Source organism: Bubalus bubalis, chromosome 4 (assembly GCF_019923935.1).
Source record: "Bubalus bubalis isolate 160015118507 breed Murrah chromosome 4, NDDB_SH_1, whole genome shotgun sequence".
NCBI lineage: Eukaryota > Metazoa > Chordata > Mammalia > Artiodactyla > Bovidae > Bubalus > Bubalus bubalis.
In genome coordinates, this window is record NC_059160.1 from 77,870,869 (window position 1) to 77,886,696 (window position 15,828).

Sequence of the window (15,828 nt, forward strand, 5' to 3'; positions counted from 1 at the left end):
GAGTTTTCCAAAGTGGCTGCACTATTTTACATTCTCATCAGCAGCATGTGAGGGTGGGTTCCGATTGCTTCACGTATTTGCCAACACTTGCTGTTTTCTGACTTTTGGATTATAGTCATCCTAGTGGGTATGAACGGAGAAGGCAATGGCACCCCACTCCAGTACTCTTGCCTGGAAAATCCCATGGATGGAGAAGCCTGGTAGGCTGCAGTCCATGAGGTCGCTAAGAGTCCGACACGACTGAGCGACTTCACTTTCACTTTTCACTTTTCATGCATTGGAGAAGGAAATGGCAACCCACTCCAATGTTCTTGCCTGGAGAATCCCAGGGATGGGGGAGCCTGGTGGGCTGCCGTCTATGGGGTCGCACAGAGTCGGACACGACTGAAGTGACTTAGCAGCAGTAGGTATGAAATATTAGGTTGGCCAGAAAGTTTCTTCAGTTTTTCTAAGTAAAAATGAAATACAAAGAGTAACATGAAAACTTATATTACCATATGTAAAATGGATAGCCAAGGGGAATTTGCTGTATGGCTCAGGAAAGTCAAACAGGGGTTCTGTATCAACCTAGAGGGGTGGGAAGGGGAGGGAGATGGGAGAGAGGTTCAAAAGGGAGGGGATATATGTATACCTACGGCTGATTCATGTGAGGTTTGACAGAAAACAACAAAATTCTGTAAAGCAATTATCCTTCAATTAAAAAATAAATAAATTAAAAAAAAATACACATCTTTCATTTTCACCAGGAACTTTATTGAACAACATATTCATTGTTCTGTTCCACTATCTTATATTATTTTCCAGACAACTTCATAATTTCATCTTCTTCCAATTTTTTTTATCATTTAAGCAAAGAGCTATTTCAGGTGCCTTTTACAGTCTTCCAAGGAAATTGACATTTCTTCCATGCAGGTAGTTTTGTAAAGACTGAAATAAATGGATAATGGGAGGTGAAATGTCTGGTGAATATGGTGGATGAATCAGCACTTCACAGCCAAACTGTAACAGTTTTTGCCTGGTCATCAAAGAGACACGTGGTCTTGCAGTATCCTGATGGAAGAGTATGTGTTTTCTGTTGACTAATTCTGGATGCTTTTCATAAAGTGCTGCTATCAGTTGCTCTAATTGGGAGTGATACTTGTGGCAATTAACCCAACGAGTTAATTAATTTGGCTTTCCAGAAGATGTTCATAATAGCGGGCTCCCTTCCTATCCCATCATATACACATTACTTTCTTTGGATTAAGACCAGCCTTTGATGTGGTTGATGGTGCTTCACTTAACTTTTCCCATGATTTCTTCCATTTCACATTATTCTAGCATGTCCACTTTTCATCACCTGTCACAATTTGTTCTAAAAGTAGAATGCTTTCATGACATTTAAGTAGAGAATCACATGCAGAAATATGATCAAGAAGGTTTTAATTTTGCATAACTTATGTGGAACTCAAAGATCAAAGTGATGAACATAACCAAACTGGTGCAAATGATTTTCAAAGCTTGATTAGGAAATGTTGAGTATGTTCGCTACCTCTGGTGTGGTATAACATTGATTGTTCTCAATTAAAGTTTTGATGTCATTGTCATCAATTCCAACTAGTCTACCAGACTGTGGATTATTGTCCAGTAAGAAATCTCCAGCATGAAACTTTGCAAACCACTTTTGACATGTTTGTTCAATTACAGCACATTCTTTATAAACTGTACAAATCTCTCTGTCTTATTTTTGTGCTTCAGTTGCCTTTTTACCTTTCTTGAAACATTAATAATAAAACAAAATATGCTAAAAATATTGCTTTTTTCTTCCATCTTCAGTATTCAAATGGCACACAAAAATCTACCAATCTTGATTTTTTTAAAAATGCACACTGATATGACATCTGTTACAATTCAATCTAATAAAATTGTTTCAAATGAAGTTAAAGATGATTAAACTCTATTAGAGACATCTAACAGGAAAAACAAAACAAAAAATGAGTGACCATTTTGGCCAACCCATTGTATCTCATTATGATTTTGATTTGCATTCCTTGATACATAAGTTGCCAAGTACCATTTCATGGGCTTACTGGTCATTTATATAGCTCTTTTGAATAACTGGAATGTCATTTTAAATTGCGCTACTTGTCTTTTTTTTTTTGAGTTATAAGAGTTCTTTATATTTTCTAGATACAAATCCTCTATGAGATATCTGATTTGCTAACATTTTATTTCATTCTGGGGTTTGTCTTTTGACTTTGCTAATTACGCTTCATGGAGTATAAAAAAGTTAATTTTGATGGAGTTCAATTTATTTATTTTTTGCTCTGTTGCTCATGTGTTTGGTGTCATACCTAAGAATCAATTGTCAAATCCAAGATCATGAAAATATATCTCTGTTTTCTTTTAATAGCTTTAAAATTTTAACCCTTACATTTAGATTCTTGGTCTATTTTCTATTAGTTTTGTATATGATGCTAAGGTCCAATCTCATTCTTTTTTTTTTTTTTTGCATATGGCATTCAGTTGTGCCAGTACCATTTGCTGAAGACAATATACTTCCTTCCATTGAATTGTCTTGGTACTCTTCTCAATATCAGTTAACTTAAGATGCATGGGTTTATTTTTGGAACCTCAATTCTATTTCATTGATCTATGTATCTGTTAATATTTTTATGCCAGCTCCATACTGCCTTGAAATTACTACTGTAAGTTTTGAAAATGAGGAGTATGAATCTTCCTGCTTTATTCTTTTTTTTTTCTTCCAAAGCTGCTTTTGTTCTTCTGAATCTCTTTAAATTCCATATGAATTTCTGGGTCAGTTACCTACTTCTTCAAAAAATTTGAAGAATCTTTCTGATTCTGATAGAAATTACAGTGAATTTGATAATCTCTGTGGAAAATATTGCCATCTTAACAATGTTGAATTCCCTAATCAATGAACATGGCATGTTTTTCAGCTTATTTTCATACTTAATTTCCTTCAAAAATTTTCAGCATATAATTTCAAGGTATAAGTTTTGCACTCCCTATCCTGGTAACTCAGATGGTAAAGAATCTTTTGTTAAATTTATTTCTAAGTACTGTATTCCTTTTGGTATTATTAAAAAATGGAATTGTTTTCTTAATTTCATTTTCAAATTGTTCATTAGAAGTGTATAGAAAAAGAACTGATTTTCATATATTGATCATTCATCCTTCAATCTTACTAAACTCATTTATTAGTTCTAATTGATTTTTAGTGGATTCCTTAGGATTTTGTATGTGTTACATATAAGATTATGTCATCTGCAAATAAAAATAGTTTTACTTCTTCTTTTCTGATCTGGATATCTTTTATTTTTTTCTTGCTTAATTGCCCTGGCCTCCAGTACAATGTAAAATAGAAGAAGAGAGAGCTCACATCCTTGTTCTTTTCCTCATCTTCAGGTGAAAGCATCCAGATTTTTCACTCTTAAGAATGATGTTTGCTATAGTTTTTCATATTTTCCCTTCATAAGGTTAATAAGTCACTTTATATTCCAGTTTATATGTTTTTATTTGGCACAGCCCTTAAGAATCCACCTGCCAATGCAGGAGCTGCAAGAGACGTGGGTTCAGTCTCCAGGTCGGGAAGATCCCCTGCAGCAGGAAATGTCAACCAGTTTCAGTATTCTTGCCTGAAAAATGGACAGAGGAGCCTTGCGGGCTACAGTCCATGGGGCTGCAAAGAGTCAGACGTGACTGAGCAACTGAGCACACACACACACACACATGCACACATACACACACATTATAAAAGTATGTCAAACTTTGAGGTGGCCATGTGTGCTTTACATTATCTTCGATTGGTATGGTGCATTACATTATTTGACTTTTGAATATTAAGCCAACCTCGCCGTACTGAGATAAATTTTAATTGGTCATAATATATAATTCTTTTTACATACTGCTGGATTCAGTTTCCTAGTATTCTGCTGAGAATTTTTATATCCAAAAAAGGTATTGTTTTCTGATTTTTCTTATGTTTTTGTCTGGTTTTGGTATCAAGGTAATGCCTCTTGGATTGAGTTAGGAATATTCCTTCCTTTTCTATTAGAAAAATTTGTGAAGAATTAGTATTGATTCCTCTTTAAATAGAGTTCATCAGTGAAGCTATCTAAACCTGGGCCCACAAAAACTTTGTGGATAGTTTTTAAATTACTAATTCAATCTCTATTATAAGTTTTTCAGATTGTCTATTTTCTTAAGACAGTTTCAGTAGCTTGTATTGCTCCATTGAATACAGTCTTGTTCTTCTAGCTCTTGTGCTAATGTTTATTAGTAAACAAAAGCTAGCATTTTAATCCAGTTGGACTTTAGGTATATATGTTTCATATTTTACTGAATAAAACACGTGTGTAAAAATCATCAACTTGAAGCCACAATGTTGAAGAATAAATTTACCGTGTAGTCAAAGGCTATATTACAGTTTGGTCTCCTCACCTCTGCTAATTAGGCAGAGATTTTATTAGTATAAAAGATTTTCTAGATCTGAATATCCTTCTTAGTACATGAGGATGATGGTGGTAGTAGTCATTAAGTCATGTCCAACTCTTGAGATCCTAGGGACTGTAGCCTGCCAAGCTCCTCTGTCCACTGGGTTTCCCAGGCAAGAATACTGAAGTGGGTTGCCATTTCCTTCTCCAGGAGATCTTCGCATCCCAGGGATAGAACCTGGGCCTCCTGCATTGCAGGTGGTCTCTTGCATTGGGGGCAGACTGTTTACTGAATGTATCACTAAGGAAGCCCTAAGAGAATGATGGCTTTAGTAAATGACCTCTAAGATGCTTTCTTACTTAAAAATTCAATTATTTTGTGAAACGTGAGTGAATGTGAGAGAAATATGAAGAAAAGGGAATTTAATGTGAGAGTTACAGCACAATAACCAATTTGAAGAAAATTAGATAAATATATAAACTGATGGCAAATTTTGGTAAAAGTTAAATAATGATATTCTTTTTTATGATACATAATAACTGTTGAAATAAAGTCACTTTGAAATAAGATTGAAAGTCCACTCATTGTCTTTTCTTAAAATGTTTGATATACAAATTATCCATGTTGTTGTTCAGTCATCCAGTCGTGTCCAAATCTTTGTGTCCCCACGGACTGCAACATGCCAGGCGTCCCTGTCCCTCACCATCTCCCAGAGTTTTCCCAAGTTCATGTTCATTTCATCAGTGATGCTGTCCAGCCATCTCATCCTCTGACACTCTCTTCTCTTTCTGCCATCAATCTTCCCAGCATCAGGGACTTTTCCAACAAGTTCTCTGTTCCCATCAGATGACCAAAATACTGGAGCTTCTGCTTCAGCATCAGTCCTTCCAGTGAATATTCAGGATTGATCTCCCTTAAGATTGACTGGTTTGATCTCCTTGCTGTCCAAGAGACTTTCAGGAGTCTTCTCCAGCACCACATTTTGAAGGCATCAATTCTTTGGCATTCTTCCTTTTTTGTGGTCCAGCTCTCACAACTGTACGTGACCACTGGGAGGACATAGCCTTGACTCTATGGACATTTGTTGGCAGAGTAATGTCTCTGCTTTTCAACACACTATCTAGGCTTGTCATCGCTTTCCTGCTGAGAAACAATCACCTGATTTCGTGGCTGCAGTCAACCATCTGCAGTGATTCTGGCACCCAAGAAGAGGAAATCTGTTACTACTTCTACCTTTTGCCCTTCTATTTGCCATGGAGTAATGGGGGCAGATGCTATCATCTTAGTTTTTAAAATATTTAGTCTTAAGTCAGTTCTTTCACTCTCCTCCTTCACCCTCATCAAGCAGCTCTTTAGTTCCTCTTCACTTTCTACCATTACAGTGGTATCATCCACATGTTTGAGGTTGTTGATGTTTCTACTGCTTATCTTGATCCTAGCTTGTAACTCATCCAGCCCACATTTCTCATGATATGCTCAGCATATAGGTTAAATAAACAGGGTGACAGCAGACAGCCCTGTTGTACATCTTTCTTGATCTTGAACCCATCAATTTTTCCATGTGGGGTTTTAACTGTTGCTTCTTGACCCACATACAGGTTTCTCAGGAGACAGGTAAGATGGTCTGGCATTCCCATCTCTCTAAGAACTTTCCAATATGTCATGATCTATACAGTCAAAGGCTTTAGCATAGTCAATGAAACAGAGATAGATGTTTTTCTGAAACTCCCTTGTTTTCTCTATAATCCAGTGAATATTGGCAATTTGATCTCCAGTTCCTCTTTCTTTTCTAAACTCAGTATGGGATTTAGTTGATGGTCCCTCTGAATTAATTAAATATAAATGTGCTAGCATAAGTAATTATTAAAAACAGTTGAATAAAAGAAAATCAAGCTGTGAAGGTTCATGTACTTGAATTACATTTATATAAATTAATGTACAAAAAAGTACTATAAAAATGAGGATTATAGTTAGACATGCTTCAGAATTACAGCTATGTATGGAGAAAAAGGGAAGGGTACACAACAAGCTTAACTAAATTTAAAGTTTTCCTTTTAAAAACGTGTAAAACAAAAGAGACAGTATTTCAATAGTTAATAAATTTGAATGGGACTATTATGAACTGTTGTTGTATTTCTTATAGTCTTATATACCTAAACTATTTCATAACATTAAAAAAAGAAAAATTATCTGAATTTTTATGAAGCACTTCAGAAGTATGTATATGTGGAAAGGAAACATCTAAACCTCATGAAAATATGTATTTTTAATGTAATAGATGATAATTCTTATTATAAGACAGTCATAATACTCACCATTTGATGCAGTAAAATCAATAGCCACTGTGAAATTGATTTGTGTTCTAAAATATAAATAAATAAGAATCATTAATAATTGAACAACCTCATAAAAAGGAGTTTGATTTTTATTTTTGCTATATTTTTAATATCATTAATTTTCTTAAATGGTATTACTACAACTACGCTACAGCACACACTGAATAGTATCAGATAGGCAGTTTTACAAGCTAAGAACCTGTCAAAATACTTTTACAATCAGGCAACTATAAAATACAAAATTAAGCATCAGGAATAAATATAGATCCTGTGTGAGGGCACAATAATTAAGTGAGGAGCTCATAATGAAGTCAAACTGTAAATAATAATTTGCCAGTATCCAATGTCAACATTTATTATTAATTTACTTTCAAGACTATTCTTTAGTCAATGTGAAATTATTATACCCTTAAAAGTATGGCGTTGCTAAAATCATGTCTAATAATATTTTTCCTTAAACTAATTCTTTCCAATAATCCTGAAAAACAGGATTTTCTTTTGCTTTTTTCATAACTCAAGTGTTTAAAATACTGATCTATCCCGTAGTGCTCACAGTATTCTTGTGCTCATGTGTGTATTTATAGATTATACAAATACCTACATAGATGAGATTGGTTATATATGCTTTAAAATTTTCAGCACATGGTAATTACGCAAAATTACTTTGCTGGATTAGAACCAAGGAACTGGCATTCACAGTAAAAATTCACTTTTTTGGATATACCTCTGATCACTTCATGGGAAATAGATGGGGAAACAGTGGAAATAGTGTCAGGCTTTATTTTTTTTGGGCTCCCAAATCACTGCAGATGGTGATTGCAGCCATGAAATTAAAAGACACTTATTCCTTGGAAGGAAAGTTATGACTAACCTAGATAGCATATTAAAAAGCAGAGACATTACTTTGCCAACAAAGGTCCATCTAGTCAAGGCTATGGTTTCTTCAGTGGTCATGTATGGATGTAAGAGTTGGAGTGTGAAGAAAGCCGAGCACCAAAGAATTGATGCTTTTGAACTGTGGTGTTGGAGAAGACTTTTGAGAGTCCCTTGGATTGCAAGGAGATCCAACCAGTCCATTCTGAAGGAGATCAGTCCTGAGTGTTCATTGGAAGGACTGATGCTGAAGCTGAAACTCCAAAACTTTGGCCACCTCATGTGAAGAACTGACTCGTTGGAAAAAACTCTGATGCTGGGAGGGATTGGGGGCAGGAGGAGAAGGGGACGACAGAGGATGAGATGACTGGATGGCATCACTGACTCTATGCACATGAGTTTGGATAGGCTCCGGGAGTTGGTGATGCACAGGGAGGCCTGGTGTGCTGCGATTCATGGGGTTGCAAAGAGTCGGACATGACTGAGTGACTAAACTGAACTGAACTGACTCTTCCTATATGTAATTCCACTTCTTTCTCACCAAAGAAGGCATAAAGCACAAATAAATGACAATGATATGGGAAAACTTGCTATTAAATATAATTTACAAAATAACTTTTAATTTAAAAAGTAAATAATTTGAAAATATGAGTATGTAGTCTATGTTTGTGTGTTTTAACAACAAGTTACTTTTGATACACTGTAGAATTTATCTAACACATCAAAGTTGGAGCTGTTGTTTAAATAGTGGTGGTGATGATAATGATGATGGTGATGATGACGGGTGTGACAGTATAGAGTTCCTTGTAGTTCTGTTAGTATAAAGTATAGTATACTATTTCTTTCTTTCTATAACCATTCAGCCTGAAAAGTCCTTAGTATTATTCAGTTGTTGAAAAAAGTTCACCACTTCTTCCTAGGGAATAAATAAGTTTGTGCTTTACATTAATGAAAACTAATATGGATCCTCTTTATAGCTAGATGGTAATTTTTTTCTCAGAGTAGAAATTAGGTTTATAGGCTAAGAATATAGGCTAATTTGGAGCATAACAGTTTAAAACACATACAACATTTAGAAAAAGAATCAGTGGAACATTTGGGAGAATATTTTTAGATAATAAATCCCTTTGAGGAATTGGAAAGAACAGTCATCAGCACATTGCTTTGTCATTCTGCCGCTACAGAGAAAGTAACTATAATACAGGGTATAGTACGGTGTATTAGAAAGGGTTTATTAGATTTTAAGTCTGAATGAACTGGGTTTGAATGTCAGCAACCCAGTTGCTGACATTCAGTTCAGTTCAGTTCAGTCGCTCAGTCGTTTCCAACTCTTTGCGACCCCATGAATCGCAGCATGCCAGGCCTCCCTGTCCATCACCAACTCCCGGAATTCACTCAGACTCACATCCTTCGAGTCAGTGATGCCATCCAGCCATCTCACCCTCTGTCGTCCCCTTCTCCTCCTGCCCCCAATCCCTCCTAGCATCAGAGTCTTTTCTAATGAGTCAACTCTTCGCATGAGGTGGCCAAAGTACTGGAGTTTCAGCTTCAGCATCATTCCCTCCAAAGAAATCCCAGGGCTGATCTCCTTCAGAATGGACTGGTTGGATCTCCTTGCAGTCCAAGGGACTCTCAAGAGTCTTCCCCAACACCACAGTTCAAAAGCATCAATTCTTCGGCCCCCAGCCTTCTTCACAGTCCAACTCTCACATCCATACATGACCACAGGAAAAACCACAGCCTTGATTATTAGCCAAATTTAAAAACTCTCAGACGGCAGGTGCTTGGCAAGTAACAATAAAGCAAGGACTGACAGAAAAACTACATGAAATATTCTGTCTGTCTGTCTCTTCTTTTTACAGATGAGGAAATTAATCCCTGTAACACTTAACTTTCCACCTAAGTTATAAATGCAAGTTCTGGAATTCAAATTCACATGTAACCTCCAAGACCATATTCATAAACTTCAAAGAAAAGACAGGCTACTAATTAAAGAACTATAGTGTACATAAGGATAAAAAATGAGAGGAAAGTATTTACTGAAAAGTTCAGCTAGATAAACAAACTAAACGATAAAACCAAGTAGATTAGGTACAACAAAAAATGTAAAAAAAGGAGAGAAAATAAATGAAGAGAAAGGACGGAAAGAAAGAAGGAGGGGAAAGGAGGAGGAAGGAAGGGAAGGAGAGACGGAGGAAGGAAGGAAAAGAGAAAGAAAGAGGAAAAGCGGGGAGAAGGGGAGCCAGGCGGTACCAAGAGTACTTATGAAACTTTGAAGGGTGGGGCGTTCCAAGACAATATAAAAGAATAAGTGCATTTAGCACTAAATGATAACTAAGACCATTTGATAATAATGGTGCCACAGAGAAAGTCAACAAGCAAAAACAATCATTTGGTGTTTAGTTGATTTCAAGATCGGATTACTTCCTTGCCTCATTCTGTGTATCAGGAAGAATCTCACTCCTTTATTGTTTTGAATCAGCAGTATTCTAATCAGAAAGGAAAATACGATGGCTCATAAATCATTTCCTGGTTGCGATGATCCTTTAACTTATAATCACGCCATTTGGATTTTTCCATCCAAAACACTACGATTATGTATTCAGCATCTTCTGATTGTCAAGGACTGTGCTAAGTGAAAAAGAGAAAATGGGAGCAAAGCAACTATCCTCGAACTCATAGAGTTCCACTTCAACTTCCTACAATTAAAAACAACAACAAAACAGCACAGCAGTTCATCATCTTGACAGAGGCAGATGCATACCAACTAGCTGTTGAAATCTAGAACCCATAAATGAAGCTGAGATGCCCACATGCCTCTAATATTTTCATTCTTGCCATGCCAGTACCAAGACTATGCTTCTGCCTTGATATACTGATATGCACTGTAGTTCACTCTTGGGTTCTGGGACCTGCCCTGAACTCAGGTTCACTTCCTCAGGAACTATTATCCAGCCTAACCCTTCTTGTGCCTAGCTCACCAGGGCCTAAACTTTGAAATTTTCTGTCTTACCTTTTCCCTCTTTCTTAAAAGCAGTTTGACTACCCGAATGCTAACTACCTGAATAACAAATTTAGAGCTGTCTGGTTGGGGAGATTCCTTGGAGAAGGGAAAGGCTACCCACTCCAGTATTCTGACCTGGAAAATTCCATGGACAGTCCATGGGGTCGCAGAGTCGGATATAACTGTGTGACTTTCACTTTCAAAATTCCTGCTTTCTGGGCCCATTAAAATACTGACAGGATTATTTGCCCTTGACAAGTTAGATCTGCTAGAATAAGATCATGCTTTGAGATACAAAATGCAACTTAAAATATAAATACTTTCACCTACTTAGAAAAGCTATTTAACCTCCCTACATCTCCTTTGTAATAAGATTAACAAAATCTTTCTTGGATTGTTGCTGTAAGGACAAGAAAAGCACCTGTCCTTTATAGCAGGCACTTAAGAATTGTTATGGTTATTATCACCTTAATGAAGTTAGTTTTTTAGAATCCAAGTTTAGCATATTTCTTTGAAAACTGAAGTATGTAGAGTTTATCAAGTTTCTGGATCTACCAGAATTTCAGGTTTTTTCTAGAACCTGATCCTCCCATGTTAGATTTCCTTTTCTTCACACTAGCTTCTAAGGTTCCGATCTACTCAACCCAAAACAGAGCTATAAATGATCTAATTTTGTTAGAAGATGTCATCTGGGTACTTCTTTAAACAAAATTGCCCTCCAGAAAGTAATTATAAGCTTTTATTATGAATTTATTTTCCTTCCTAAAATTTTGGATTTCTGTGGGATCTATGAAATGTCAAAAGTAAGAATAAAAAGAAACTGGAGACAAGTGATATGATTCCTGAACTGTTTATGCTAATATTTTTGTTCTTATTAAATTTACCTTGCTTATTAAATTAACAAACTTTTGTATACTCTCCAGACTTTGAAGTTTGATTTCAGTGTTATTTTTAACACAATTAAAGTGTTCCAAAATACAACTTTGCAAGCAGATAAGCTAATAATCTGTAGTTCAAGAACTCTTTATCAAAGAAGGTATGCAAGATGGCCAACCTTTTCTCAAATCTAGTTTAGAAAATATCTCATAAGTGACATAATCAAAACAAACAAAATAAGTCATATTACACATAACCAAAAATAGAAGCACTATCCGATAGAATCCCGTTTTTATTTTATTTGTGGTCATGCTGTGGCTGGCAGACTTTTAGTTTCCTAAAAGGGATTGAATCCAAGCCCAAGCAGTGAAAGCACTGAATCCTAACCACTAGACCACCAAGGAATTCCCGAGTATCTCATTTGAAATGAGGTAGTTGCTGAGGAGATGAATGATGCCTAGCAGAAAACCTATGAACTTTTATGTTATAGATTAGAGTTATAACTCATTTGCAAAATTACCACATCTCTGAATCTCAATTTGCTCATATGATAGATAGGTAACAGCTGCTCTGAAGAAGATATCTGGTTATTAGAAATAAAATCCTGAAGTACTGGAATATAATAAATGTTCTACATGCTGGACGACCAATCTCTTGAGTAATCCATGTTGTCCTTTCCTTATTCATATTAATCTTTTCCTCTGTTGAGTCAGAAGAGACAGTTCTCCCATTACATTAACATATAGGTATTTCTTTTTCAATTAATTCTTCTCATAGAGGTGGTAAGCAGTATATCACAACTGGTATAATGAACCCCGAGGGGTGTAGGCAGTAAGAGGTACACAATATGCAGATAACTTAAAAACAAGAATATAATCTACTAATATACAGACTACATCTTAATATTACCATACTCTTAACATGCATGTGCATGAAAAGTTGCTTCAGTTGTGTTGAACTCTTTATAAGCCAATGGACTACAACCCACCAGGCTCCTCTGTCCATGGGACTTTCCAGGCAAGAATAATGGAGTGGGTTGCCATGTCCTCCTCCAGGAGATCTTCCCAACCCAAGGATCGAACCCATGACTTCTATGACCTCTGGTCTCCTAGCATTGACAGGCAGGTTCTTTACCAATAGCGCCACCTGGGAAGCCCATACTCTTAACAGTTCTAAGCAATGTCAGTGATAACTTCCCACCCTTTCACAGCCTGCCCCTGGTAAGCCACCTTTACTGATTTCCTTTCCGCTGGCTCCCAAGGTTTCAGTTGCGCACCAGAAAGAAACTATTTTAGACATAGTGTGGCCAGTAGTGCACACTCTGATAATGAAACATAACTAAGAAACTTCTTAGTACAAAATAGACTGTCAATATTTTGGCTAAATTAGCATTGGTTCTGATGATGAAACATACATGCAATTTTCTTTGACTTTGAAATCTATAGTTTTGAAAAGAATCACTTGAAAAAAAAAAGCATAAGTTGGTAATTAAATAACAATCTTAAAGGCTATAACTGGACATCTTTCAAGCCTGCATTTGTCTATACAAAAATTAGAATCGAGCATTAGCCAAAATACTGCTTATGAATCTTAACACTTCCAAAAGTTTCTTTTCCAAATCACATTTTAGACGATTTTAGCTTGGATATGATAATGTTTTATGTGAATGCATTTTTAGAAGGCAGAATGGCTTTATTTTTTATTATATTTATGCCCATTCAGCACTGCAGGGTTTAGCTCTTAATTGATGAATGTAAAACACCTAGGTGCCACAAGAAGCAGTGTAAAGCACTATAAAAACTCTAGATATGAATATTCATTTTTCAAAACAACACTTAAAGTGCTGCATCTTCTGGCAAGATGTGGTTCCTGAGATAACACATCCAATACAATGCCACCAATTTTATAAAACTAACATTTTATAGCATCACGCACTTGCTTCAAGTAGTTTTCAAAAAATCCTTATGGGGCTTGTTAATAATGGCACTTACTGATATTCAACTCGCCTTTATATTAAGAAACCAGCTTTGAGCCTCTACAATGAGCTTATAATAGGTAGGAAGGTAGCTTTAGCTCTTCTTCTAAGACTTTTTAATTAGAGTGGAATATAAATCTTTTCTGTATAATTTCGGACAAGTTTTAGATTCAGTGTCAAGAGTTTGGGCGATTGACTGCAATGGAAGGAATAACCTGGCATTAGCCTTCAAAGAGAGTTGAACTTTAAAACAGACTTTTACTAACTTTATGAAGTTGACTATGTCTTTTTCTCTCCCTGTCTCTGATAATTAGGACATTTGCCACCAACAATATTATGATGATCAAGTGAGTAAAGACATATTAGAACTTTAAACAAATTCAGATTATTCAGAAAAATGATAGCTATTTGCCATTTAATCCACAAAATCAGCCTATGAGATAGGTATTATTATTTTTATTTTTGTTCCTATTTCATAGAAACATAAACAGGTTTTGCTAGCAAGGAAAGATCTAAGATTTGAACCAGGCAGTTAGTACCAGAACCCAAATTCTTGGTCATTATAATGCATTGTCATCAGTTAAATTCAGAATTCAACAAATTATAACCCCACAGAACTGGATTTTAGGATAAACTATTATGGATTAGAAATTGTACATTTTAAGAGCATTTGAAAAATGAGAGTGTTTTAGAATTTGGTTCAGTTCAGTCACTCAGTCATGTCCGACTCTTTGAGACCCCATGGAATACAGGACGCCAGGCTTCTCTGTCCATCACTATCTTCTGGAGCTTGCTCAAACTAATGTCCATTGAGTCAGTGATGCCCTCCAAACATCTCATCCTCTGTCCTTCACTTCTCCTTCTGCCTTCGATCTTTCCCACCATCAGGGTCTTTTCCAATGAGTCAGTTCTTCCCATCAGGTGGCCAAAGTATTGGAACTTCAGCCTCAGAATCAGTCCTTCCAATGAATATTCAGGACTAATTTCCTTTAGGATTGACTGGTTTGGTCTTCTTGCAGTCCAAGGGACTCTCAAGAGTCTTCTCCAACATTACAGTTCAAAGCATCAATTCTTCAGTGCTCAGCTTTCTTTAGGGCTTCCCTGGTAGCTCAGCTGGTAAAGACTCCACCTGCAATGCAGGAGACCTCGATTTGATTCCTGGGTCTGGAAGATCCCCTGGAGAAGGGGACAGCTACTCACTTTAGTACTCTGGCCTGGAGAATTGGTGCAAAGAGTAGGACATGACTTAGCGAATTTTACTTTCAGCTTTCTTTATTCAACTCTTACATCAACACATGATACTGAAAAAACCACAGCTTTAACTAGATGGACATTTGTTGGCAAAGTGATGTCTCTGCTTTTAATATGCTGTCTACGTTGGTCATAGCTTTTCTTCCAAGGGGCAAACGTCTTCTAATTTCATGGCTGCAGTCACCATCTGCAGTGATTTTGGAGCCCAAGAAAACAGTCTGTCACTATTGCCTGTTTCCATTGTTTCCCCATCTATTTGCCATGAAGTGATGGGACTGGATGCCATGATCTTTGTTTTTTGAATGCTGAGTTTTAAGTCAGCTTTTTCACTCTCCTCTTTCACTTTCATCAAGAGGCTATTTAGTTCCTCTTTCTGCCATAAGGGTGGTGTCACCTGCACATCTAAGGTTGTTGATATTTCTCCCGGCAATCTTGATTCCAGCTTGTGCTTCATCTAGCCCGGCATTTCTCATGATATACTCTGCATATAAGTTAAATAAACAGGGTGACAATATACAGCCTTGATGTACTCCTTCCCCAACTTGGAACCAGTCCATTGTTCCTTGTCTGGTTCTAACTGTTGTTCTTGACCTGCATACAGATTTTTCAGGAGTCAGGTAAGCTTGGTCTGGCACTACCATCAGCAACCATTTATTTAATTGACTTAATGTTTTTCCAAACATTTCTCTCTTATTTTGTCTTTCCTGGAACTTGCCCACTTAGTGTCTCTCCTATTACCTGCTCTGATGCTCCCTTTCAGTTAGTATGTAAGGAAAATAAGCAGTTCATGCTCCTAATCTTGATCTTGCCTTCCTCCAAATCACTAAAACCAGATATAGAGTTGAGACAATTTCTGGCAGAGGTAACACAAAAGCATTTTTTTCTTTTCCTGGAAAGTCTAGTCTATCAGTTTTGTTTTTTGGTGCTTATGATATGAGCTATAGAAAGAGGAAGATCACAGATGATAAAATCTGAGCTAGACGGACATGGAGGTTTGTAATCTAGTAAAATAAATTGTCACACTCTTCGCTTAAAGTTCATGCTTGTTTCTAATGTTTCATTATGCTAAGAGATTC

The 15,828-nt window shown here is 36.4% G+C and overlaps 1 protein-coding gene across 5 annotated transcripts in view; it reads right to left on the reverse strand.

Moving 5' to 3' along the window:
* The window catches only part of CPNE8 (copine 8), a 334,767-nt gene that overhangs the window by 102,963 nt on the left and 215,976 nt on the right, over positions 1-15,828 (reverse strand). For all 5 annotated transcript variants that reach the window (XM_025283977.3, XM_044941627.2, XM_006055240.4 and 2 more), the window contains one exon: positions 6,753-6,799. In XM_025283977.3, the coding sequence (XP_025139762.3) occupies positions 6,753-6,799 (47 nt within the window). The remainder of the gene's footprint in view (positions 1-6,752; positions 6,800-15,828) is intronic.